Source organism: Symsagittifera roscoffensis, chromosome 7, assembly GCF_963678635.1.
Source record: "Symsagittifera roscoffensis chromosome 7, txSymRosc1.1, whole genome shotgun sequence".
In the NCBI taxonomy this organism is placed as follows: Eukaryota; Metazoa; Xenacoelomorpha; order Acoela; family Convolutidae; genus Symsagittifera; species Symsagittifera roscoffensis.
Genome location: NC_087068.1, coordinates 6,478,706 through 6,500,578, shown reverse-complemented (window position 1 = coordinate 6,500,578; position 21,873 = coordinate 6,478,706). Strand labels below are relative to the sequence as shown.

Here is a 21,873-nt window from a genome sequence, read left to right as displayed (position 1 = left end):
ACAAAAATTTCGAACTCGTTTTTCCCAATAGAAATCTTTCTAGTACTAAATCGAAAGCTTTTAAAAATTTCCATAGAGAAAAATCAGACTTAATTTTTTTGTTGTTTAGTCTCATTTTGAGCAAATAAAACACGCAAGCAGGCTCATTGTTTTTGTTGTTTAGTCCAATGTTGGGCAAACAAACAACCAAACAGGCTCAAGTTTTTCAGTTTTAAATTGAACGAATTTAAAGTTTCCATTGGGAAAAAACCAGTTTGATGTTTTGTTGCTGAGTCTAACTTCGAGTGAACAAAACAACTAAGGAGGCCTCCTTGGTTGCATTGAGCCTGCTTGGTTGTTTTATTCGATCGAAATCAAACTGAACAACAACAAAAAATTCAAACTGATTTTTCCCAAATAGTTTGAATTGTGTGCCTGCTCGGTTGATCCCAACCAAAATAAGAGCCTGCTTAGTTGTTTTGTTTGCTTGAACTTAGAGTAAACAACAAAAAACTCAAAATGGATTTCATCAATGGAAATTTTTCATAGTAGTTCGATTTAAGACTGAAAAAATGTCGATGATTTTTTGTAGCCTTTTTGACCAAAATACCAATCTTTAAACCCCCTTATCTATACAAAAAATGATCGCAGGTAATATATCTTTTCAAATTTAGGCTCAAGACAACCATGCCTCTCGAATGATAATTAAAAAATTCCGTCAAAATGGCTAGTTAAAAAGTCGAAATTTGGCTGGAGGAAAAAATCTACCCCGAGCACAAATATTCCGTTTAGGGGGGGGGGGGGGGGGGGGGGGGGTTGAGGAGGAGGATGTTACCTTGGCTCTAAGTTAGAAATTTTCAGCCAATCAGAATCCACGAGCATTTCAGATGCAGCGCTTCGCAAACTTAATGCGAATTAAATGCTGGGATGGAAGATCTTATATTGGTCTATCTGGGGGGGGGATGTTAACTTGATCCGTTATTGGTTGCAGTTTTGATGAACTATTGTAATAGAACACTATTGTAATTTTTTACAGAACCCAAAAACCCGTTTAGAGTTATACCGCCGGTTCCTGCAGTTATGATTTACTAGAAATTTTGGATCTACTTAACAATCTCCCACCATTTTCAAGAAAACACAAGTTATAATAGGGGGGATTGTTAAGTAGATCCCCAGGGATCTACTTAACAATTCCCCCCCCCCTTTCGAGAAAGTAGGGAATTATTTAGTAGATACAATAGGGGGGAGATTGTTAAGTAGATTGTTAAGTTAACTTTTTATTTTGAGCTCAAACGCAAAGACGATAAAGTACATAAAAAGATTTAGTTGATTACTTGAATTCACATTTTTGATTTTTTAGATTTATCAAACTGCTGTCACAAATCCGCGAAGTTAGTTTTTTCCGATATAATGTCAGGTTTATTCGAAAACCTCTTTTTTTTTCAAATCAAAAATTATTGAAAATAAAGACGCCAAAAAATTCAACAAAAAAAATGTATATATTTTTTTCCAGCTTATTGGCGGTTTTTTTTTAAGTTTAAAGTTCTACTCCATGAAGACACTCAAAAAAACTTCCGAAACTTATTTTATTGGAGCGAAATTCGGGTTTAATGACCTAGTTAAAAGCCTGCTTGGTTGCTTTATTTACTCGAAGTTATTAACAAAAACTTCGAACTCGTTTTTCCCAATAGAAGTCTTTCTAGCACTAAATCGAAAGCTTTTAAAAATTACCATAGGAAAAAATCAGACTTAATTTTTTTGATGTTTAGTCTCATTTTGAGCAAATAAAACAAGCAAGCAGGCTCATAGTTTTAATTGTTTAGTCCAATTTTGGGCAAACAAACAACCAAACAGGCTCAAGTTTTTCAGTTTTAAGTCGAACGACCTTAAAGTTTCCCTTGGGAAAAAACCAGTTTGATGTTTTGTTGCTGAGTCTAACTTCGAGTGAACAAAACGACTAAGGAGGCCTGCTTGGTTGCATTGAGCCTGCTTGGTTGTTTTATTTGATCGAAATCAAACTGAACAACCAAAAATGCAAACTGGTTTTTCCCAAATAGTTTGAATTGTGTGCCTGCTCGATTGATCCGAACCAGATTATGAGCGTGCTTAGTTGTTTTGTTTGCTTGAACTTAGAGTAAACAACAAAAAACAAAAAATGGATTTCATCAGTGGAAATTTTTCATAGTAGTTCGATTTAAGACTGAAAGAATTTCGATGATTTTTTGTAGCCTTTTTTCGTGAAAAATGCTCAAAACAAGGATGGCCGCTTACTGTTCAAGTAGCACAAATGTTTCCGGCCAAAGTCCTACAGAAAAATTTTTTCTATAACTTAGGCATAGTTGACAGTCATAATAGAATAAGCAAATTGAAAAACAATTTTTGTAAAAAAAATATAAAAAAAACTTAAAAAAAACCGTAAAACAATCAAAAAAAGTTTTTTTTTCAAGTTATTTAAACCTACAAAACCTTTTGAAAATTTTTGATTCCCAAAATGTCTTAGACAAACTTCAAAAGCTAGCTTTTTTTGAGAAAACCTAAAATTCACGGCTTAAATTAGGCTTAAATAAGCTATTTTAAAACTGCCTGCTTACCATATTTGCTCGAAATTAGACCAAAATCAAAAGTTTCAAACGCGTTTTTCTCGACACTGAGAAATTTCTAAAAAATTTTCAATGTCATTTTAATCTCGACTGAAAACGTGTTTTTTTAATTTTAAATCATACGACACATTTTGATGTTCGTGGTGCTTGATTTTGCGTGGAAAACAAAAAAAATAAAGTAAAATCAAAAAATTAAAACAACTCCAAATAAAAAATATCTCACCATTTTCATGGTCGGAACAAACATTAAGAACTAAATTTAATTCTTATAGTAATAACTTGCTATGCAGCCGGAAACCTCAAGTCAAGCAGTCGAGGCTAATCTATTGGGGCCGTGAAATATTTTAGCCTTTGGTCAACAAGAGCCAGTGGCTGCCAGTCAACTGTAAACATTTTGGTCTTAAAATTTTTTGATAACTTTGCATTTTTTGTTAGCTTTTTAATTGGAGCACAGAATTTTTTAATGCAAAGCGCTTTTCATTTTTTGAGCTTATTGTGAGTATTTGCATTATGATATGGGTTCCCAAATGTTTGCTGATTTTTTTGCTGTTTTTACGCTGTAAAGTTGGACAACTCTGTTGATTTCTGCCTGCTTTCTTTCAAATTAATTGCAAAAAAAACAATAGCTCCTCATTTTTATTATTGTTTACTTATTTTTTGTACCTGATTGAAATTAAATTATTGAAGTAGAATCTGATAGCTCTTTTTTGTTTGATGGAGGGATTTAGTTTTTCTTGAAACGCGTTTCAAATTTTGTTTTTCTTGAAACGCGTTTCAAATAACTTTTCGAGTAGATGCAAAGTGCAGAAAAAACTGCTCAAGAATGTTCCGACTGCCTTATAAGGTCTATGGAGCAGTAATAAAATAAAAAAAATACAATGAATTTCTTTTAATTAGAGATTTTTTGTGGAAATCATCCCCCCACATGCCATATAAAGTACAACGTGATAGATTTTGCTCCTAGTAACAAAGCAAATATGGCATATAATCTTCCTTCAACCAATTTGGAACAATTTTTAAGACGGATTTAATCCCCGCTTACGCGTTAATCGTGGGTTAATTGTCCCAAGTTGGCCAAACTACCAATTTTAAACCCCCTTAACTTTACGAAAAATGATCACAGGTAATATATCTTTTCAAATTTAAGCTCAGGTAACCATGCCTTTCGAATGATATTTAAAAAATTCCGTCAAAATGGCTAGTTAAAAAGTCGAAAATTGTCTGAAGGAAAAAAATCTATCCCGAGCACAAATATTCCGTTTGGGGGGAGGATGTTAACTTGACTCTAAGTTAGAAATTTTCAGCCAATCACAATCGACGAGCATTTTACATGCAGCGCTTAGCAAAATTAATGCGAATTAAATGCTGGGGTGGAAGATCTTAAATTGGTCTATCTGGGGGGGGGGGGGGGGGGGGGGGATGTTAACTTGATCCGTTATTGCTTGCAGTTTTGATGAACTATTGTAATAGACTTCATTTTCTACTAGGTGACATTTTCTTAAGGCGGTCATTGGCAAGTAAGGAGTGATTGCTCCGCTTCGTTACACTGCGCATACAATCGTCACAATGAAAAAAGTGCGCGTAGATCAATTGCCCACAAATTTATCCCCGCCTGTTATGAATTGTCGCTCTATAAAATTGTCGTTCATTATCAATCTGCACTTCGCAAAAGAGGCAATCTTTTCAGCTAGAGCTTCAGCTGTTTTCCGCAATAGGTTATGCAAGTGTAAATCAGTAATTGCCGACTAAACTACAGGTAATAATTGTCGAATAATACAAATTATATTATTCGCAGCAAGGAGGTTTTTTTAAATTATATGTCTTCGCTGCTTCCCATGGACGATGCTATCCAACAAAATATGGCAAAATACTTCAAAAAAATTGAATCAAAACTTTAAAATTGGTTTAATTATCCATCGAACCCTAATTCGATCAAGTTAACATCCTACCTCAACCACCCCCCCCCCCACCCGTATACCTTTTCCCGTATAGTTTAGCGAAAACCCCACTACTGGTGCTTTGCTTTTTCATTGTGACTTAAATATATTCGTACTAATCCCGACAATAGAGCTTAATTATTTTATTTTAAAAGTTTCTCTACTCTATTTTCAATGGTAATCAGCTGATTGATCCTTCTAGTAATAAAAAAATCAGAGCCTGGTTTGCATTTTTATTACAATATATGCAAACTTTAAAATTGGTTTAATTATCCATCGAACCCTAATTCGATCAAGTTAACATCCTACCTCAGTGTTTTATGAGCTTATTTTGACCATTTCCTCCTTTATACGTTGCTTAATTTGCCCCCACGGAATGAACGTTTTAGTCACATTAAATAGCTAATTGGTAATAATTTGGGCTTTAAACCAAGCTAAGCGTAAAGGAAGTTTGTTTGAAAAAAAAATAGTTTCTTTGATTAAAAAATCTTTCCAAAAAACTGAAGTAACGAGATAAAAATTGTGCATTAATTTGTGGCGTTTTATCTTGAGATTTCTTTAGTTTTCAACTCATTTTTTATTTTCTTTGAGAACATATTTAGTTTTTATCTTTTCAATCCAACCATTAAAAAGAAATATAGACATTAGGAAATCAAATTTTTCCTAAGTTTGTTAGAATATTCAACTAAATTTTTTCATTGAGTTTCTTTTTATTTTTTTTCTCATTCTTTCAATTGCTTCAGTCTCAATTCAATTCATCACTTAATTTTTACTTGATTAACTTTGGTTCAATTTGAGTATTTTAGCGGCTTTTTGGAATCAAAACGTTCAAAAATTCAAAAAAAAAAGAAAAAAAAACATCCGATTTTGTTTTCATTTTTCAAGTAATTTTTCTAAAAAAATCTGTTTTTCAATAATTTTCTTACTTTACTATGGTTGTCAATTATGCCTAATGTCCAGTTTTTTGTTCAGCTCCTTTTATCACACCACGCCGAAAAAAACGACAATAATTTGAAAAAACTTTGTTGTGCTTTTTCTAAGACTATGGTCCGAACATTCTGTGCCACTTGCACAGTAACCGGCTATCCTTGTTCAATTTTAGTTTTTGGGTCGATCTGTGTTCTCCGCACTTCTTTTTTGCGAATATTCCAGTATTGTCAACCATTTCTCAATGATCATTCCGCTTATACTACATGTTGCCTTCAATTATCCATCAGATGGGCAAAAAAAATCCAAATTTTCATTCCTTCGATAGTTAACTTTGACCAATTTTTTTATAGGAATTCCCAAAACCGGCAAAAAGATTTTATATTTTCACTCATTCTGTAGTTAGTACTGGATTTTTCTTTATTCTATGTTTAAATAGAACTTTTTTTGGCTTCAAATTTATCCCTAAGAAGAGCAAAAAGAAATAAATTTAAATGCTAATTTTTCCTAATTTTATCACTATTTCTAAGCTGCAATATTTTAAAACTTTTTAGTGAAGCTTTTTGTTTTTTTTCTGAACCAAATATGGGCAAACAGTGAATCGGAAACTTAAAATGGTTTGCTATTTGCCTTATTTTTTTCGAACTGCAGAGGAAAGCAATGAAAATTGTTTGTTAGGTATCTTTTTTTGGTTTTTTACATTTGACCAATCTAAATACCTCGACCGGGTTGAAGACTCATGAGTTGATTTTTGCAAATAATCACCAAACTCGGACTTGTCCATTTAATTTTAAATTAGTAAGCTTAAATAAACCACTTAAAATTAATTAGGTATTAAGTTTATTGCTAGTTCAAATATTTGTCAACATTTTTGGTTTTTAAAAATGCGGAAAGATTGTGTTCATTTCAATCAAAAAAATTCAAAGTTAAACTTGTTTTATTTTGGAAGTAGAAAATGTTAGGAAAAAATTGAACAAACTTTTTAAAACTTTTATTTGTACAACTTGCAATACAATTTGATCGGACTTGAAGCCGTGAACATTTTGTTTGATATTTATTTATCATATCTAGTCTAGTTGATGATAATAGTATGAACCTTTTTCCAAAAGAAATATTAAAAACTTGCACTAACGGTTATGACAAAAACTCTTCGCTGGCGACAATTTGTAGCACGCGACCGTTAAAGTTACAAAAATTGCAAAGGAGCTCTATCCAGATTGATTGTTATGTATTCCGTGAATCTTTTTTTGTTGAGTCCGACGCTCGCTAAATCATAACCTCTTGATTGCTGCTAAATCAATATACTTTTCCGATGATTGAAAATGGGGAGGAACTTTGTGTTAGGGTGAAAGGTGTATTTTTGTTTGTTTCTTTTTTTCCACACAAAATCAGGTTGAGCAAATAATCATCATAATGGGTCCAGTGATATTTTATTTTTTAGCTCTTTCATTCGTTATTCGGTTGACATCACAAAATGTTCACAACTTTGTCCCAGTATTAAGAAAAAAATGTTAAATGTTCTAATTTTTAGTCTTAATTTCCAGCGAATAAAACGAGCGGGCAGGCATGCTCAAATTAAGCCTTTTACGATAGTTTTTTTTTGTATCCAATTCATTTGTTTTTGTATTGAAATTAGTTTTTGGAACTGTTTAACTGTTTTTGGAAAGAAAAAATTTCAAAAAATCAAAAGAAAATTCTGCAAAAAAAAAGAAAAACTAATTTTGTTTTGTTTCTCAAGTCATATTCCTTCAACAAAGTTCGTCTAGCTTACCATAAATTCTAGTTTTTGTGTTCAGATCTTTTTTATCACTTCTCTCAGAACAAGCATCACTAATTTGAAGAAAAAAATGTTATTTCAACAATAACCGGCTATCTTTGTTCCTGCTGAGCTCAAATTTAAAATTTTTTTGTATCTGTGATCATTTTTTGTAAAGTTATGGAGGTACAAAAGTTACCAACTTGGTAAATTTGGAATAATTAACGCGTGATATATTTCATGATTTTCAAGCGTCAGCGGCAAACTATATCCTTCCAATTTGAAAAATGAAGAAAATTTTTTTTTTAAATCATCAAAGTTTTTTTTGAGTTTTTTCCAATTACTTTATTAATTTTTGCCAAAAAAAAAACTTCTGACTTTCAATGGCAGTCGGTATATTCAGGGCTTTGTCCTGATATGAGCAGTCTTGTTTTATTCTCTATCGTAAAATATTCAGCGTCTAATTTTTGCTTTTTGAATTGCAGCGAGTTGTTGTCGCGCGGTATTAAATTATCCAACAAGACTGATTGTATCAGAGCGATTTCTTGAGTCTTTCGACTGCCGTTAAGAAAAAATAAGTCATGTTTTAAAAACGTTTAAGTCTTGATAAAGTTCGAAAAAAATTTTGTTCATGTTTTTTGACAACGCACCCCACACGCTATATATAAAATAGAGTGATGTAGTTAGTGTCTATTAACAAAAAAACTAGCTATGAGTGTTTTCTTTAGTTTAGATCTCAGGACACCAACATTTTCAGATAGTTTTAAAAACGCCATTCAAAAGTGATCACTTAAAACTTCAAAATTTGTCTGAAGAAAAAAAACCACATTGAGAACAAATATGACATCCTTTATTCGAAAGTAGAAACAATAACGCACCAACATCAATTGGTTTTTTAAATTCTCACTCTCTATATATATAATTTATATATTAGAATTATTAAAACTGAAAAAATTTATCTGTACCAAACCTTACCCTTGCATTGGGAAGTTTGTCATCCAATTTTCACTCTATTTTAGTCAAACCTAAGAAAAATGAGCCCCTAAAGCAGATTTGAGAGAGACTAATTTAGATAAAAAGTGGGCTCTTTTTACGCCCTGACAAATGCCAATAAAATGAATGCCACTTGGACTGATTAATAACCCCTCACTTAAGACCACTATGTGTCTAAGATACCCCCTCGTGAATTGATAAATTTAAAGTTACCCCCTCTCTTTCCATAGACCCGGGGGAGGAAATGTGACACAATGTTTAAAGTGTGATTGTAAAAGAAGCGTGACAGTCCCCCTGTCTTAACGTACCTTCGCAGTTTACCATCTTTATTTATACTTCCCCGCTGCAAATTTTTGCAACACCCGAGAAAAAAATTACCATAAGATACGTCTTGTTTCAAGATTTATATTGTGACGACACGAGGCAAATAGTAAATATTTCAACTTAATTAAAATTGTGACTCAGAAAACTTTAACATCGTTGAAAAACGAAAAACAAATTAAAATTTGGCAAATTTATTGTTGAAAAGGTAGTTCAATTTCTTAATGGAATTTTTTAATCTTTAACGATGTACCAGCCTTTTTAGAAAGTAATATTAAATCAGACGAAAAGTGTTAACACATTTTTACATTCAGAAGCAGCCAAAGCAGATTTTCCCGTTTTATTTAAGGTTCAGCGTTTATTGCTGTTATTTAAATAGACATAAGAAATGAAAAAAGAATTCCCCTCTTTTTCTGAAGGGGCGTCGTAGTAAACGCCCTTAAATTCCCTAGTGGCAAAAGATACCATCATAATTTCTGATGTTAGATTTCAAAGTAAATTGATTCGTAGCGTCCTTTTATATTCTCGCCTCATTTTTCAATCATTATTTCATTATAAATTATATTACCCAAGTATTTAACCTCATCGAAGGAAGAACAATTTGTTGCAGTGTTTTTTCCTGGAGAACTTGGTTTGAATCTTGAATTTCGTTGAAGGGTAAACCTAGAACAAGGGTTTTGAAAAAAAAGAATCAAAAATGGAGAGGTGTCTGATTCTTAACGGAGAGAGGAAATCTAATATGATTAACCAAACCTTATTTTTGCCAACAATGCATTGCTAAACTTTTGCTTCAAAAAAGGAAAATTATGCTTTCCCTTGAGGAAAACAGGGTTTTTAACCATAGCATTATGAAAGTAAGTGGCTGTTAGAACTTAATTTTGTCGCCAAACTGGTAGTGCTTAAATTTGATCTGGTAGTGCTTAAATTTGATCAAACTTAATGCGCGGGATCGGGAATTTTTGAACCCAAGCAGACCATCAATTTTTTTTTGCTTCAGCTGGATCATTTCAACATCGAGCTTATATCATAATAGTTTTATGTAAGATGTATATCTTAATAGTAGTTAAGTAATATGTATCGTATTTTCAACGGGTGAAAAGAGTGGTTTTATAATGTGTTTCCTTATTTCATCATATTTCACATCCTTATTAAAAGTTTATTTCCGGACAAACTGACTCAAATAATTTCACGAATTGTGCACTCATTTCTTTACCATAAACCGTGAACAAAAAATCATCACTTCAGTTTGGCGACAAATTTAAGCTCTAATAGTCACTTACTTTCATAATGCTATGGTTAAAAACCCTGTTTTCCTCAAGGGAAAGCATAATTTTCCTTTTTTGAAGCCAAAGTTTAGCAATGCATTGTTGGCAAAAATAAGGTTTGGTTAATCATATTAGATTTCCCCCCTTGATTCCCCCCTTGATTTTAGATAGAATTAAAAGGAAGGAAGCATAACGTGATCTGTTCTGTTTAAGTCAAAATCGGGCGGTGCTTAAGAAGACAGAAATTTAACTCCTCCCATCCAATCAACGCCTCCATATCTACCTTTTGTTGTTCAATCAATGCTGGTTACCAGAGGCCGAATAAATCCCCCATTAATAGCCACAATTTTACCCTCATCATTCATCCTTTTCCTACTTAATCCCTCAAAGTGAAAAATGAGTAGAACTTTGAACCCTGAAAGTGTGACTTCATACAACTTGATGACCGATCAGCCATCCGACAACTATGCGGACCCGACTGCCTCTGCTGACCCGATTGAACCGACGACAAGACTTAACGTCGGCGGGCTATTCGCACTCGTGTTGTTTTACTTCCTTATTTTCCTCGTCGGTATGTGGGCCGGATGGAAGGGTAAAAAACACCGTACTCCGACGGCGCCCGACAACAAGCGCGACTCTCTGTCACCGGGGGACAACGAAGGCGTAAACAACATTGGGGGAGATACTGGACCTCCTGGGGTTCTGGTGGTACCCCCCATCGACTTGACAGACCATGAGAACTATATTCTGGCTGGGAGAAATATCGGATGGCTTGTCGGTACTTTCACCATGACAGGTTAAATTTTGATTTTTGCTATCTAAAATAGTCTGAGCGCTTGAATTTGAAGCAGAATTTGAAACAGCATTACCTTACTCGGAAGGTTAACCATTAGAATTGATAAGGTTCAAATATCTCAAATTGACCTTTTTCTTTTGCGAGTAAGTTGTCACAAGCAAAGTTTTTAAACAAACTCTATAACAAAGAAATTTTTCGTAAATTAGCAAGGATATACGGTTGCAGTTGTCTGATTTTCCTGCTACATTTTTCTGCCATTGAAAAAGCAAAGAAAACAGTAAGTATAGATAAAAAACGTTAAATTAAAATAACGTACAAATTCTTTCAGCATTACAGTTGAGAGATCAGCCTCTCGGCAAAATTTGTCTTGTTTAGCCTGAAAAAAGCAACTTTTTTTAGAATCCGAATCATGACCGATAAGGCTTTAATATGATATCACACTTGATCTCCGTACGAACTTTACCTGAGGTTGTCAAAATTGGCCGAATAAAAACCGACCATAATCCATCGTTTTACGACAACTTGCAACAAAAGACAACTCGCAAAAAAAGACGACTCGAAATACACTCACCGCCGCAGTCGAACCTACATTATGCGAGCTTACCAACTGTGGGTAAAATTTTATACAAAATTCAGAGCCGGTTATCGCCAAGAAGCGACAACATGCACGTAGCGCGCCCACCGGCGACCATAAACCGAACTCCTTAATTTATATCAATTGTCAAAACTTGCTAGCTGTCGCTTTTTTTTAAAAAAAATTTGCGAGTTGTTTTTTTGTTACGAGTTGTCTTTTTGTATGAATTTTTGCAAAAACCTACCTAATTCATAGTTCTTTTTAACTTTTTGATTAGTCTGAACAAAAAATTGAAAATTCTAGCAAAAAATTTGGCAGCGATTGTTACTCTATAATAGACACAAGAAGTTAAGACCAAAAACAAAAAGTTTTGACGGGTATTGCGCTGACTCATTGATCACAATGCGCTTTATTTTGTCAGCGACCTAGTACTGAAAAAAAAACTAAATTGTTTGGATCAAAAACCATTGGCGGATTTGATGTGCCCATTTATGATCTAGGTAACAGTTTTAGTTTTTGATAAAATGATGTTTTAATGGAAGAGTCAGAACAAAATAATAGCTTACAGTTTTACCAGAAAAATTCAAAAATTGTTTTTTTTTTCCATTTTAGCTAATTAAAAACTGCTTTACAACAGCTGCCTTAAATAATGAGCAGATGAAATCAAATGAGTTTTTTTATGGAGCCCAATTTTATTCGTTAGGGGCAGGGGCGGATTGGGGGAGGGGGATTCGATCCCTTGCCTACCAAAAGGGTCCCCATTTGTACTATTTTGAGACAACCATATTTGGTGACGGACCCTAAAATTTTTCTAAATTTATTTAAAAAATATACTAAATTTGAGGGGGGAGTGCGCGCCGAAAAAAAACCGATGGTTTTTTTGACCTGCTTTTTCAAACAGCGTCTTTTAGTGCTTTAGAAGAGCTCGGAAAATCAATTTGGTCGACCTATAAAAAAGGGTCATCAAAATGTTCGAATTTTTTTTGAAAATCCGCCCCTCAGAAACATTCTAGATCCGCGCCTGATTAGGGGTGCGATCTTTTGAATTTTCTATGAAAATAACTGTTTCCATCTAAAAGCAAAAACCGATATTTTTTCTTTACTAATGGAACCAGTTCTAAACTAGTATTTATAAACGAATTATATTATTGATAAACTATCTCTATAAAATATTACTAACTAAACAATCATATTCCATCACTAACATTGACACTTATTTGTAAGTGCTGAAACTACTTGTAGTTTCAGCACCAGAACAATTTGAATAAATCTTAGACTACAGTTGTTCTCTTTCTGGATAAACTCAAAGAACTAACTCGTAAATACCAGTATACACTAGATCTATTGAGACTAGGAGATACAAGAATAAGATTAAGATTGGTATTAGACTAAGAACTTGCACGAATCCATCCGGCCGAAAATAAGATAGCGTGACGAACAGACAGTGTGCCTTATCTGAAATTTTTCTATGAGCACAGTACATCGTACATAACTCACAAAAAAATTTTTTTGTTTTAAAAGATTTTTTTGAACGTTTGGCGGACATACCTCTTGGTCATACCCTTCTCTGATTTTGGGCTACATGGAGTGTTTTATATATTAAATTGCTCATATTTTGACCCGGTTGTTACAGCGTAATTTTCGATTGTCTAGACTGAGTCAAAAAATGAACTAATTTGGTTCTGAATTTGGCAAATCAAGCTGCATCAATTATTCAGGCAACTTTCTAAGCATCTGTTTTAAATAATAACTTGTTCTGAAAATAACTTAAGTTGTGATTTAAGCGTGTTGAAAATCTTGTTAATTTTTTTTGTTGAATAATATCCGGGTTAGAAAAAAGTTGCGAGCGTACGCAAAAATGACGAGTGAAACAAATTGCAAAGATGTTTACCAGAATTATTATAAGGCAAATTGCCTCACGAAATACAGGCAAAAAACTGCCTTGTGCAACTTCAGTTTCAATTCGTTGATGCACTCTCAGTACTTTGCGTTCGGTCCTGCAAACAGTCATCAGTCATTCAAAGAACATCGATCTCTTACCACCCCCTAACCAGGGGCAGATTTCGGTCGAGGACCCTCCTCTCACCCCCCTCAGGGATTCAACTCCCTGCCGACCCAAACATTTCCCCCTCTGGCACTTTTTAAGAAATCAGTTGTTGGACGACCGACCCTAAAATTTTTCTAAAGGCTTCTTTGGCGCCAAAATATACTAACTTTGAGGGGGAGCGCGCGCCAAAAAAACGCGCTTTATTTTGTCAAAATTTACCAAAAAGTGCCTAAAAAACGGCTCTTTGATCTGTTGACCAAAACAGCGTCTTTTTAGTGCTGTAGGAGAGCTCGGAAAATCAATTCGGTTGACTTAAAAAAAGGTCGTCCAAATTTTTGAAAATTTTTTGAAAATCCGCCCCTCCCCCCTTGAGAAAATCCTAGACCCGCCCCTGATTATGGGGGTAAACTTCACTAACGTATTTTAAAAAATCTGTGCGCCCCCATTACCTCCTAATTAGAGTCTTATGGTTTTCTTAGTATATTCAATGAGTGTCGAATTGTTTTTTCTTTTTTCTTTCCCTATATAAATTTGTACACTAGCTTAATCCGCAATCAATTTTGTAACCGCAAAAATGATTCGACTATAAGCTGTTGTTTTTCTGTTCCCTCTCTTTCTATCTATTTTAATTAACTGATTTTTGTACAAGTTTGTCATTAATAATAGTAAACAGAAAGCAAAGAATTTTACTCGTTTGACCGTGTTCGTTTTCTTTCAGCCACTTGGGTGGGTGGGGGCTACATCAACGGGACTGCAGAGGCCCTCTACAACCCCGACCTGGGTCTCATCTGGGCACAGGCACCATGGGGATATGCACTCAGTCTGGTTATAGGTTAGAAACCCATTATTGTAGCCCGGATCTTGTCAACAATTCCTCCCCTCTCCTCATTGCGAAATTGGAAAAACTAATTACAAAGGTACGAACTTCGCATTGCTTATCCGTTGAAATAGTTGAATATGTTCAATGAGTGTGGAATTGAACATATTATACTTCTAGTGAACATACTCAACTTCTAGTTTGGAAAATGAAGTTTAATGTTCAGATTTTTTTTAACGGAGTGGAGTTTCTTTAATTTGTACCGTAGGATTGGGGAGGCTCGATCAATATTTCCGCTGAAAGCCTACATTTGAAAATTTAACGCCCAATTTTTAAAAGTAATGAACATAGTAAAGACTCTTACATAGCTTTTGGTGATTTTTTTGTTTTTTTTTCAGGAAATTTGTTCACGCCCAACTTTGATTTTCCGCGGTTTGACTTTTGATTTCTTTTTAGGTTCAGTTCATTTCTTTTGTTAAAAGGAGGGCAAATTGCACTATCGACTAACAGCAAAAGCATAAAGGTCACGAAAAACGTGATCAACTTCAGGTTTCGAAAATAGATTTTAATGTTCAGATTTCCCAGCGGGATGAAAATTTACCTAGCGATCCAGTTTTCGCAAATTTGCTTTTTTTAATCAAAAAAGCACCAATCATAAATTGTCCTTGAAATTCAACGTGCTTTAAGGACATACATTGTTTTTTTTACAAACAAAAAGTGAGTGTTTTTTTCTGTTTCATTGCGTTCATCTACTCTTTTCCAACTTTCAGTTGACTAGCATTGCAAATTCAAACCATCCTAGTTAAAACACCAGTATTGCTCACACTTTGCTGCGACAAACAAAATCCGAAGTCCTCTAAAATAAGCAAAAAATGAGTGACTGAAAGCGACAAACAAAAAAAAACAACCTGTTTTATTTTTCACTGCCCGTTGATTTTTGAAATACCAATTTAATCAACTTTCAAAAAACTTAGGTTTATTTCAAGAATTTAATCTTCTATAATGACAATTGAAGACTCAGTCTTTTGTCGCTGGTGACTTTGGCAATTGATTTTAATTTCAGCCTCTTTTGTCCCTCTGACGGTATAACTTCTTTGGGCTATAGAAGAAGAGTTTCCAACAATTGCCCAATAGTTTTAAGTCTAATGAGATGGGTCAAAAGTGAACAAAAGAATTGCTAACTTGCTGAGGGGTAAGAAAAAAGAAAAGCCCGGGTCTTTTCTGTTATACGACCCAAAGCTGGTCTTTTTGTAATTTTATTAATTGCATGATAACGCTCAAGTTTCATTGTTTGGAATTTATATCAGCTAAAGAAAATCTGGGACTCAATTGTCAATTTGGTATTTTTGGACGGTATCGCTGGAATTGCCAAACCCCTCCCATGTTCCAAAACTGTATGAACCATATGCAATTAAAAGTTTTTTTGTTTTTTCCAATCCCCACCCATTCGTCTTTTCATTTTATTGCGTAATTTATGCGTGCGCCCCTCCTCATTACTGGCGTATTTTAGCCCCAGGGTCACTTCTATGGTTTTTTTTTGGAAACAGTCTAACAAAAAATGTCATTGCAGTGCCGGGAGGAGCTGCCCCAATTTAAAATTCATTGTTGAGGAGCATTCTCCCGGGTTGATCTCGATAAACCGAAAATGCTTATCATACAATTCCATACATCAAGTGAATGGAAAACTGCTTGTCATACAGTTTTCGTGCAATTCCGAAAAGTAGTTGAAAAATATAAAAACTAATTTCTGCGGCTGTTTGATTCTAATACAAAAGTCAGGTGATTGGCTTTTGTTTTTTGAAGAAAAAATGCTTATTATACAAGTCCCCCACTCATGGAAATTGTATGACTAGCATTTTCTTGATCGTGACACAAAAACTTTTCGAAGTTATTTTAAGATTGCCCTAAAACTTTTATAACTTTTTTCAAAAACGCTAGAAACGCCTATTTTTTTCTTTGGCATGTTTACGTATGCCTTGATCAATTTCTGATAATTTAACAATTCAAATTTTAAAAAATCGTCATTTAAAAAGTTGCCAAAATTTAAAAGTTTGTTACTTTCATTATATCATTTGTGAAAGACAGCTCTAAGAGAATTCAGGTCGTTTTCTATACATTGTAAAAGACCGTCCACGCTTTGATGCTTTGACCAAGCCAAGGTCTTTGTCACTTGCGTTCGGTTACAAACACAACCTAAAATTTTTCAAAAATTAAATGTAGAAAAAACAATCAGTTTTTTAGTTTATGGAAAGATACTTATCATACAATCAGGGGCGGATCTACGATTTTCTCGAGGGGGGGGGGGGCGGATTTTCAAAAAGAAATAGAAAATTTTGACGACCTTTTTTTTAGGTCGACCAAATATATTTTTTGAGCTCTCCCAAAGCACTGTTTTGCCCCTGTTGTGGCAAAATTTTCTGCGCCGCAGGCAAATTTTTGAAAAAAAAACAGTCAAAAAAGGCGTTTTTAGGCACTTTTTGGAAAATTTTGACCAAAAAATTGCGTTTTTTCGGCGCGCGCTCCCCCCTCAAAATTAGTAAATATTGGCACCAAATTTCATACATGGAAAAATGCTTATCATAGAGATTTCTTACAATTTTTTGTACTTATGGAATTTAATGGTAAGAAGTTTTTCATATATGGAAATTGAATGATAAGAAATTTTGGTCAAACCAGGCTAAATGTAATTATGCAAGAGTATTTGACTGCTACCTCGGTCAGCAAACTGCCTTACAGAACCAGTGAGCCATTTGATAACTGGACTCAAAAACAAACAAGTCTGCTTGTATATCAGAGGGAAGCTTAGAATGTTCCGACTTCGTTTTAGACAAGTCGGAACAAAATTCTTTTTTGATTGGATAATGACAAGCTAATTGAATATATATATATATATATATTTCTTCGAGCAGACCCACCCAAATGCTAAGTAAAATGCAAAAGATGTGTTTCTTATTGACTTTATAAGATTAATTTGATGGCTCTAAATCAATTTGGAACTCATTAATTCGCCTCTTACGAATGCTATCAGAACAAAATATATCGCACGTTATTTACCCCCAAATTGGCCAAATTGGCTTATTTCAAACCCCCCATAACTGAACGAAAAGTAAGCGCAGGTAAAATTTTTTGTTAACTTTGATCTTAGAGCAACACTGTTTTTCAGATGGTAGAAAAAGGTTTGTCGATAACGCTGAGTTAACAAGTCAGAAACTGACCGAATAAAAAAACCATACCACGCATAGAAATTCCTCACTTTTTTCGAGGTCGTAATAACAAGACTGCTCATATCAAGGCTAAGCACTGAATGCTTGACTGGTTTTTAAAGTCTATGGAGTAGTGTTTGCTTTATAAACAATTGATGAAGTTCTTAACAAAAATGAAAAAACTATTCCAGTTTTTTTAGGTTCTTTTTGTAAATTATCCCCTCAACTCTGTGTAAAGATTAAAATAAGATTTGTCTTTTATAGCTAAAATCTTAATAGACTATATGGCAAACCTCAACCAAACTATTTCTAACTCGTATTAGTTCTACGTTTACGTATTACTCATGAAACTTCGGTGCAGGCTTATCCGTTGAGATAGTTTAATAGGAGTGGACTTTCTTTAATTGGGGGGGGGGGGGTGTATAATTTTATAAGATCCATATCACCTTTTGGACCAATATTTCCGCTGAAAGCCTACATTTGAAAACTTAACGCCCAACTTTTAAAAGTTTTAAACGTAGTAGGTTTATCTATGCAAAAAACTTATACATGAATCAGCGCTGGAAAACAGAGATCACTGGGATACTACAGAAAAAGCGATAATTAACGGTGGGACTTCAACCCGGGCACGAAAAACGTGATCAACTTCTAGTTTCGAAAATTAATTTCACTGTTCAACTTTGATTTTCCGCAGTTTGATTTGTGATTTTTTAGGTTCAGATCATTTCTTTAATTAAAAAGAAGGCAAACTGCATTATCGAGCAGCAAAAGCGTAAGGTTACCCGGGTTGAGCTCACATTGAAAATTAGCGATAAAAAAGTGAAAAGAACAGCGATCGCCATCGATGAATTATCGATGTTCATAGGAGTGGACTTTCTTTAATTTGGGGGGGGGGGGGGGTGTATAATTTTATAAGATCCATATCACCTTTTGGACCAATATTTCCGCTGAAAGCCTACATTTGAAAACTTACGCCTAACTTTTAAAAGTTTTGAACGTAGTAGGTTTATCTATGCAAAAAACTTATACATGAATCAGCGCTGGAAAACAGCGATCAGTGGGATACTACAGAAAAAGCGATAATTAACGGTGGGACTTCAACCCGGGCACGAAAAACGTGATCAACTTCTAGTTTCGAAAATTAATTTCACTGTTCAGATTTCCCAGTGGGATAAAAATATACCTGGTGATCCAGTTTTGACAATTTTGCTCAGTTTTATCAAAAAAGCACCAATCATAGATTATCCTTTAAATTCAACGTGCTTTAAGGACATACATTGGTTTTTTTTATTCGAAAGTTGAAGTTTTTTCAAACAACAAGTAAGTGTTTTTTTTCCTGTTTCATTGCGTTCATCTACTATTTTCCAACTTTCAGTTGACTAGCATTGCAAATGCAAATAATCCTAGTTAAAACACCAGTATTGCTCAAATTTTGCTGCGACAAAAAAAGTCCAAAGTCCTCTAAAATAAGCAAAAAATGAGTGATTGAAAGCGACAAACAAAAAAAAACAACCTGTTTTATTTTTCACTGCCCGTTGATTTTTGAAATACCAATTTAATCAACTTTCAAAAAATTTAGGTTTATTTCAAGAATTTAATTTTCTATAATGACAGTGGAGTAGTGTTCGCTTTATAAACAATTGATGAAGTTCTTAACAAAAATGAAAAAACTATTCCAGTTTTTTTAGGTTCTTTTTGTAAATTATCCCCTCAACTCTGTGTAAAGATTAAAATAAGATTTGTCTTTTATAGCTAAAATCTTAATAGACTATATGGCAAACCTCAACCAAACTATTTCTAACTTGTATTAGTTCTACGTTTACGTATTACTCATGAAACTTCGGTGCGGGCTTATCAGTTGAGATAGTTTAATAGGAGTGGACTTTCTTTAATTTGGGGGGGGGGGTGTATAATTTTATAAGATCCATATCACCTTTTGGACCGATATTTCCGCTGAAAGCCTACATGTGAAAACTTAACGCCCAACTTTTAAAAGTTTTGAACGTAGTAAAGACTCTTACATAGGTGATGGTGATTTTTGCTTTTTTCAGGAAAAGTCTTAAACTTTGTTCACGCTCAACTTTGATTTTCCGCAGTTTGATTTGTGATTTTTTAGGTTCAGATCATTTCTTTAATTAAAAAGAAGGCAAACTGCATTATCGAGCAGCAAAAGCGTAAGGTCACCCGGGTTGAGCTCACATTGAAAATAGCGATAAAAAAGTGAAAAGAACAGCGATCGCCATCGATGAATTATCGATGTTCATTGCCACAATAGCAAATTTTATCGATAAATATATCTAATTTGGCTTATTTTTAGCAATTGATTCCCTACCCTTGAGATTTATAGACCTGTATGCTACCTCTTCGCTATCAATCCTTAACGAATAAAAAGCTAAAGAGCTTATGAGCTATAACTTTCATTTGAAAGAGTTAAAATTTCTTAAACTTTAGCGACAATTTTCTACGGAATCAGTACTAAAATAGCTCTGAAAGTTGCAAGTTTATCTATGCAAAAAATTTATACATGAATCAGCGCTGGAAAACAGCGATCACTGGGATACTACAGAAAAAGCGATAATTAACGGTGGGACTTCAACCCGGGCACGAAAAACGTGATCAACTTCTAGTTTCGAAAATTAATTTCACTGTTCAGATTTCCCAGTGGGATAAAAATATACCTGGTAATCCAGTTTTGACAAATTTGCTCAATTTATCAAAAAAGCACCAATCATAAATTATCCTATAAATTCAACGTGCTTTAAGGACATACATTGTTTTTTTTTATTCGAAAGTTGAAGTTTTTTCAAAATACAAGTAAGTGTTTTTTTTCCTGTTTCATTGCGTTCATCTTCTATTTTCCAAATTTCAGTTGACTAGCATTGCAAATTCAAATAATCCTAGTTAAAACACCAGTATTGCTCAAACTTTGCTGCGACAAAAAAAGTCCGAAGTCCTCTAAAATAAGCAAAAAATGAGTGATTGAAAGCGACAAACAAAAAAAAACCTGTTTTATTTTCACTGCCCGTTGATTTTTGAAATACCAATTTAATCAAATTTCAAAAAATTTAGGTTTATTACAAGAAATTAATTTTCTATAATGACAATTGATGACTCAGTCTTTTGCCGCTGGTCACTTTGGCAATTGATTTTAATTTCACCCTCTTCTGTCCCTCTGACGGTATAACTTCTTTGGGCTATAGAAGAAGAGTTTCCAAAAATTGCCCAATAGTTTTCAGTCTAATGAGATGGGTCAAAAGTGAACAAAAGAATTGGTAACTTACTGAGGGGTAAAAAAAGAAAACTCCAGCTCTTTTCTGTTATACGACCCGAAGCTGGTCTTTTTGTAATTTTATTAATTGCATGATAACGCTCAAGTTTCATTGGTTGGAATTTATTTCAGCTAAAGAAAATCTGGGACTCAATTGTCAATTTGGTATTTTTGGACGGAATCGCTGGAAATGCCAAACCCCTCCCATGTTCCAAAACTGTATGAACCATATGCAATTAAAAGTTTTTTTGTTTTTTTTCCAATCAAAAGTCACTATCCAGCAATAACTTAAATTAAATGTCTAAGTATCAGTCATCAGTTTATGAACATTTGGAAAAATGGGTTAACAAAATTTACATTAAATTGTTTGTTTTTGACATGACACGTTTACTTAAAATTTTGTTTTATAATTTTTTTGCGTACCACAAAGTTGCCAGGTTTCTCTGAGCCGTTTGAGAAGAAAGATAGAACCAAACTGATAATCTTATTCGTTTGCAATCATCACGAGAAAATTTGCTCAATACTTATTAGCTCAAAAAGTGCAACTATTTGCAGCCAAAAAAAAGTAGATAAAACTCAAATTAATTTTTGAAAGTTTTCTCGTTGACAACGAAAATTGGCCATACAATTTTTATACAGTTTCTCAAACATTTCCTTCATTTAAAAATTGTATGAAAACTTTATTTCTTATATTTTCTATAGATGTAAATTGTATGAGTATCATTTTTTTTGCATATGGAGTTGTATTTTTTGCATATGGAATTGTATAACCATTGTATAATCAAAAACTGTCTTGCCACAGATTGTTTTTTAACCTAATTTTACTTCTATTTTGTGTTTAACGACTCCTGCTGTACAATTTGCTTTCAAGTTTTTTGCTGCACTTTTTTCGCCTATAGTAGTTTTTGGTAATTTTTAACAAGACAAGGCGTCTGATCTCAATCAGAAACAAAAAAATGACGTATGCAAGATAGAAATTGGACCAAATCATAGAAAAAATTTTACACTGAATTAATTTTAAAATACTTTGCTTGACAACAGAAATGATTATGCGACAAAAAACTGATAATATTTTTGACGAATTTCGAAATTTAAAATAGCACGCTTTCATAGTCGAATTGTATGGAGTTGCAGAACCAGCAATTTCGGTGCATAGAGGTCAGCCCGGTTATACAATAATTTACATAACAATTATACAAATTTACAAAACAATTATAAAAAGGCGAAGCTTGCAGGTCGATTCTTTTCAACTAAATGAAAGTTTTTCTACAATATACAGTTGTGTACCCGGGATGACCAAAAATACTAGTCATACAATTTCCATATATGGAAATTGTATTGTTAGCATTTTTTTTCATACCATTTTTTTCCTTTTTTTATGAAGAGACAC

General features: G+C 33.7%; 1 protein-coding gene across 7 annotated transcripts in view; it reads left to right on the top strand.

The window, feature by feature from the left end:
- The window catches only part of LOC134851555 (high-affinity choline transporter 1-like), a 69,697-nt gene that overhangs the window by 16,359 nt on the left and 31,465 nt on the right, over nucleotides 1–21,873 (top strand). For 4 of the 7 annotated variants that reach the window (XM_063867686.1, XM_063867691.1, XM_063867692.1 and 1 more), the window contains 2 exons: nucleotides 9,992–10,574; nucleotides 13,914–14,027. In XM_063867686.1, coding sequence (XP_063723756.1) covers nucleotides 10,175–10,574; nucleotides 13,914–14,027 — 514 coding nt within the window. In that variant the 5' untranslated portion in view covers nucleotides 9,992–10,174. Of the gene's footprint in view, nucleotides 1–8,162; nucleotides 8,722–8,751; nucleotides 9,145–9,945; nucleotides 10,575–13,913; nucleotides 14,028–21,873 lie in introns of those variants that run through there. The other 3 variants (XM_063867689.1, XM_063867688.1, XM_063867690.1) reach the window with 3 other exon arrangements.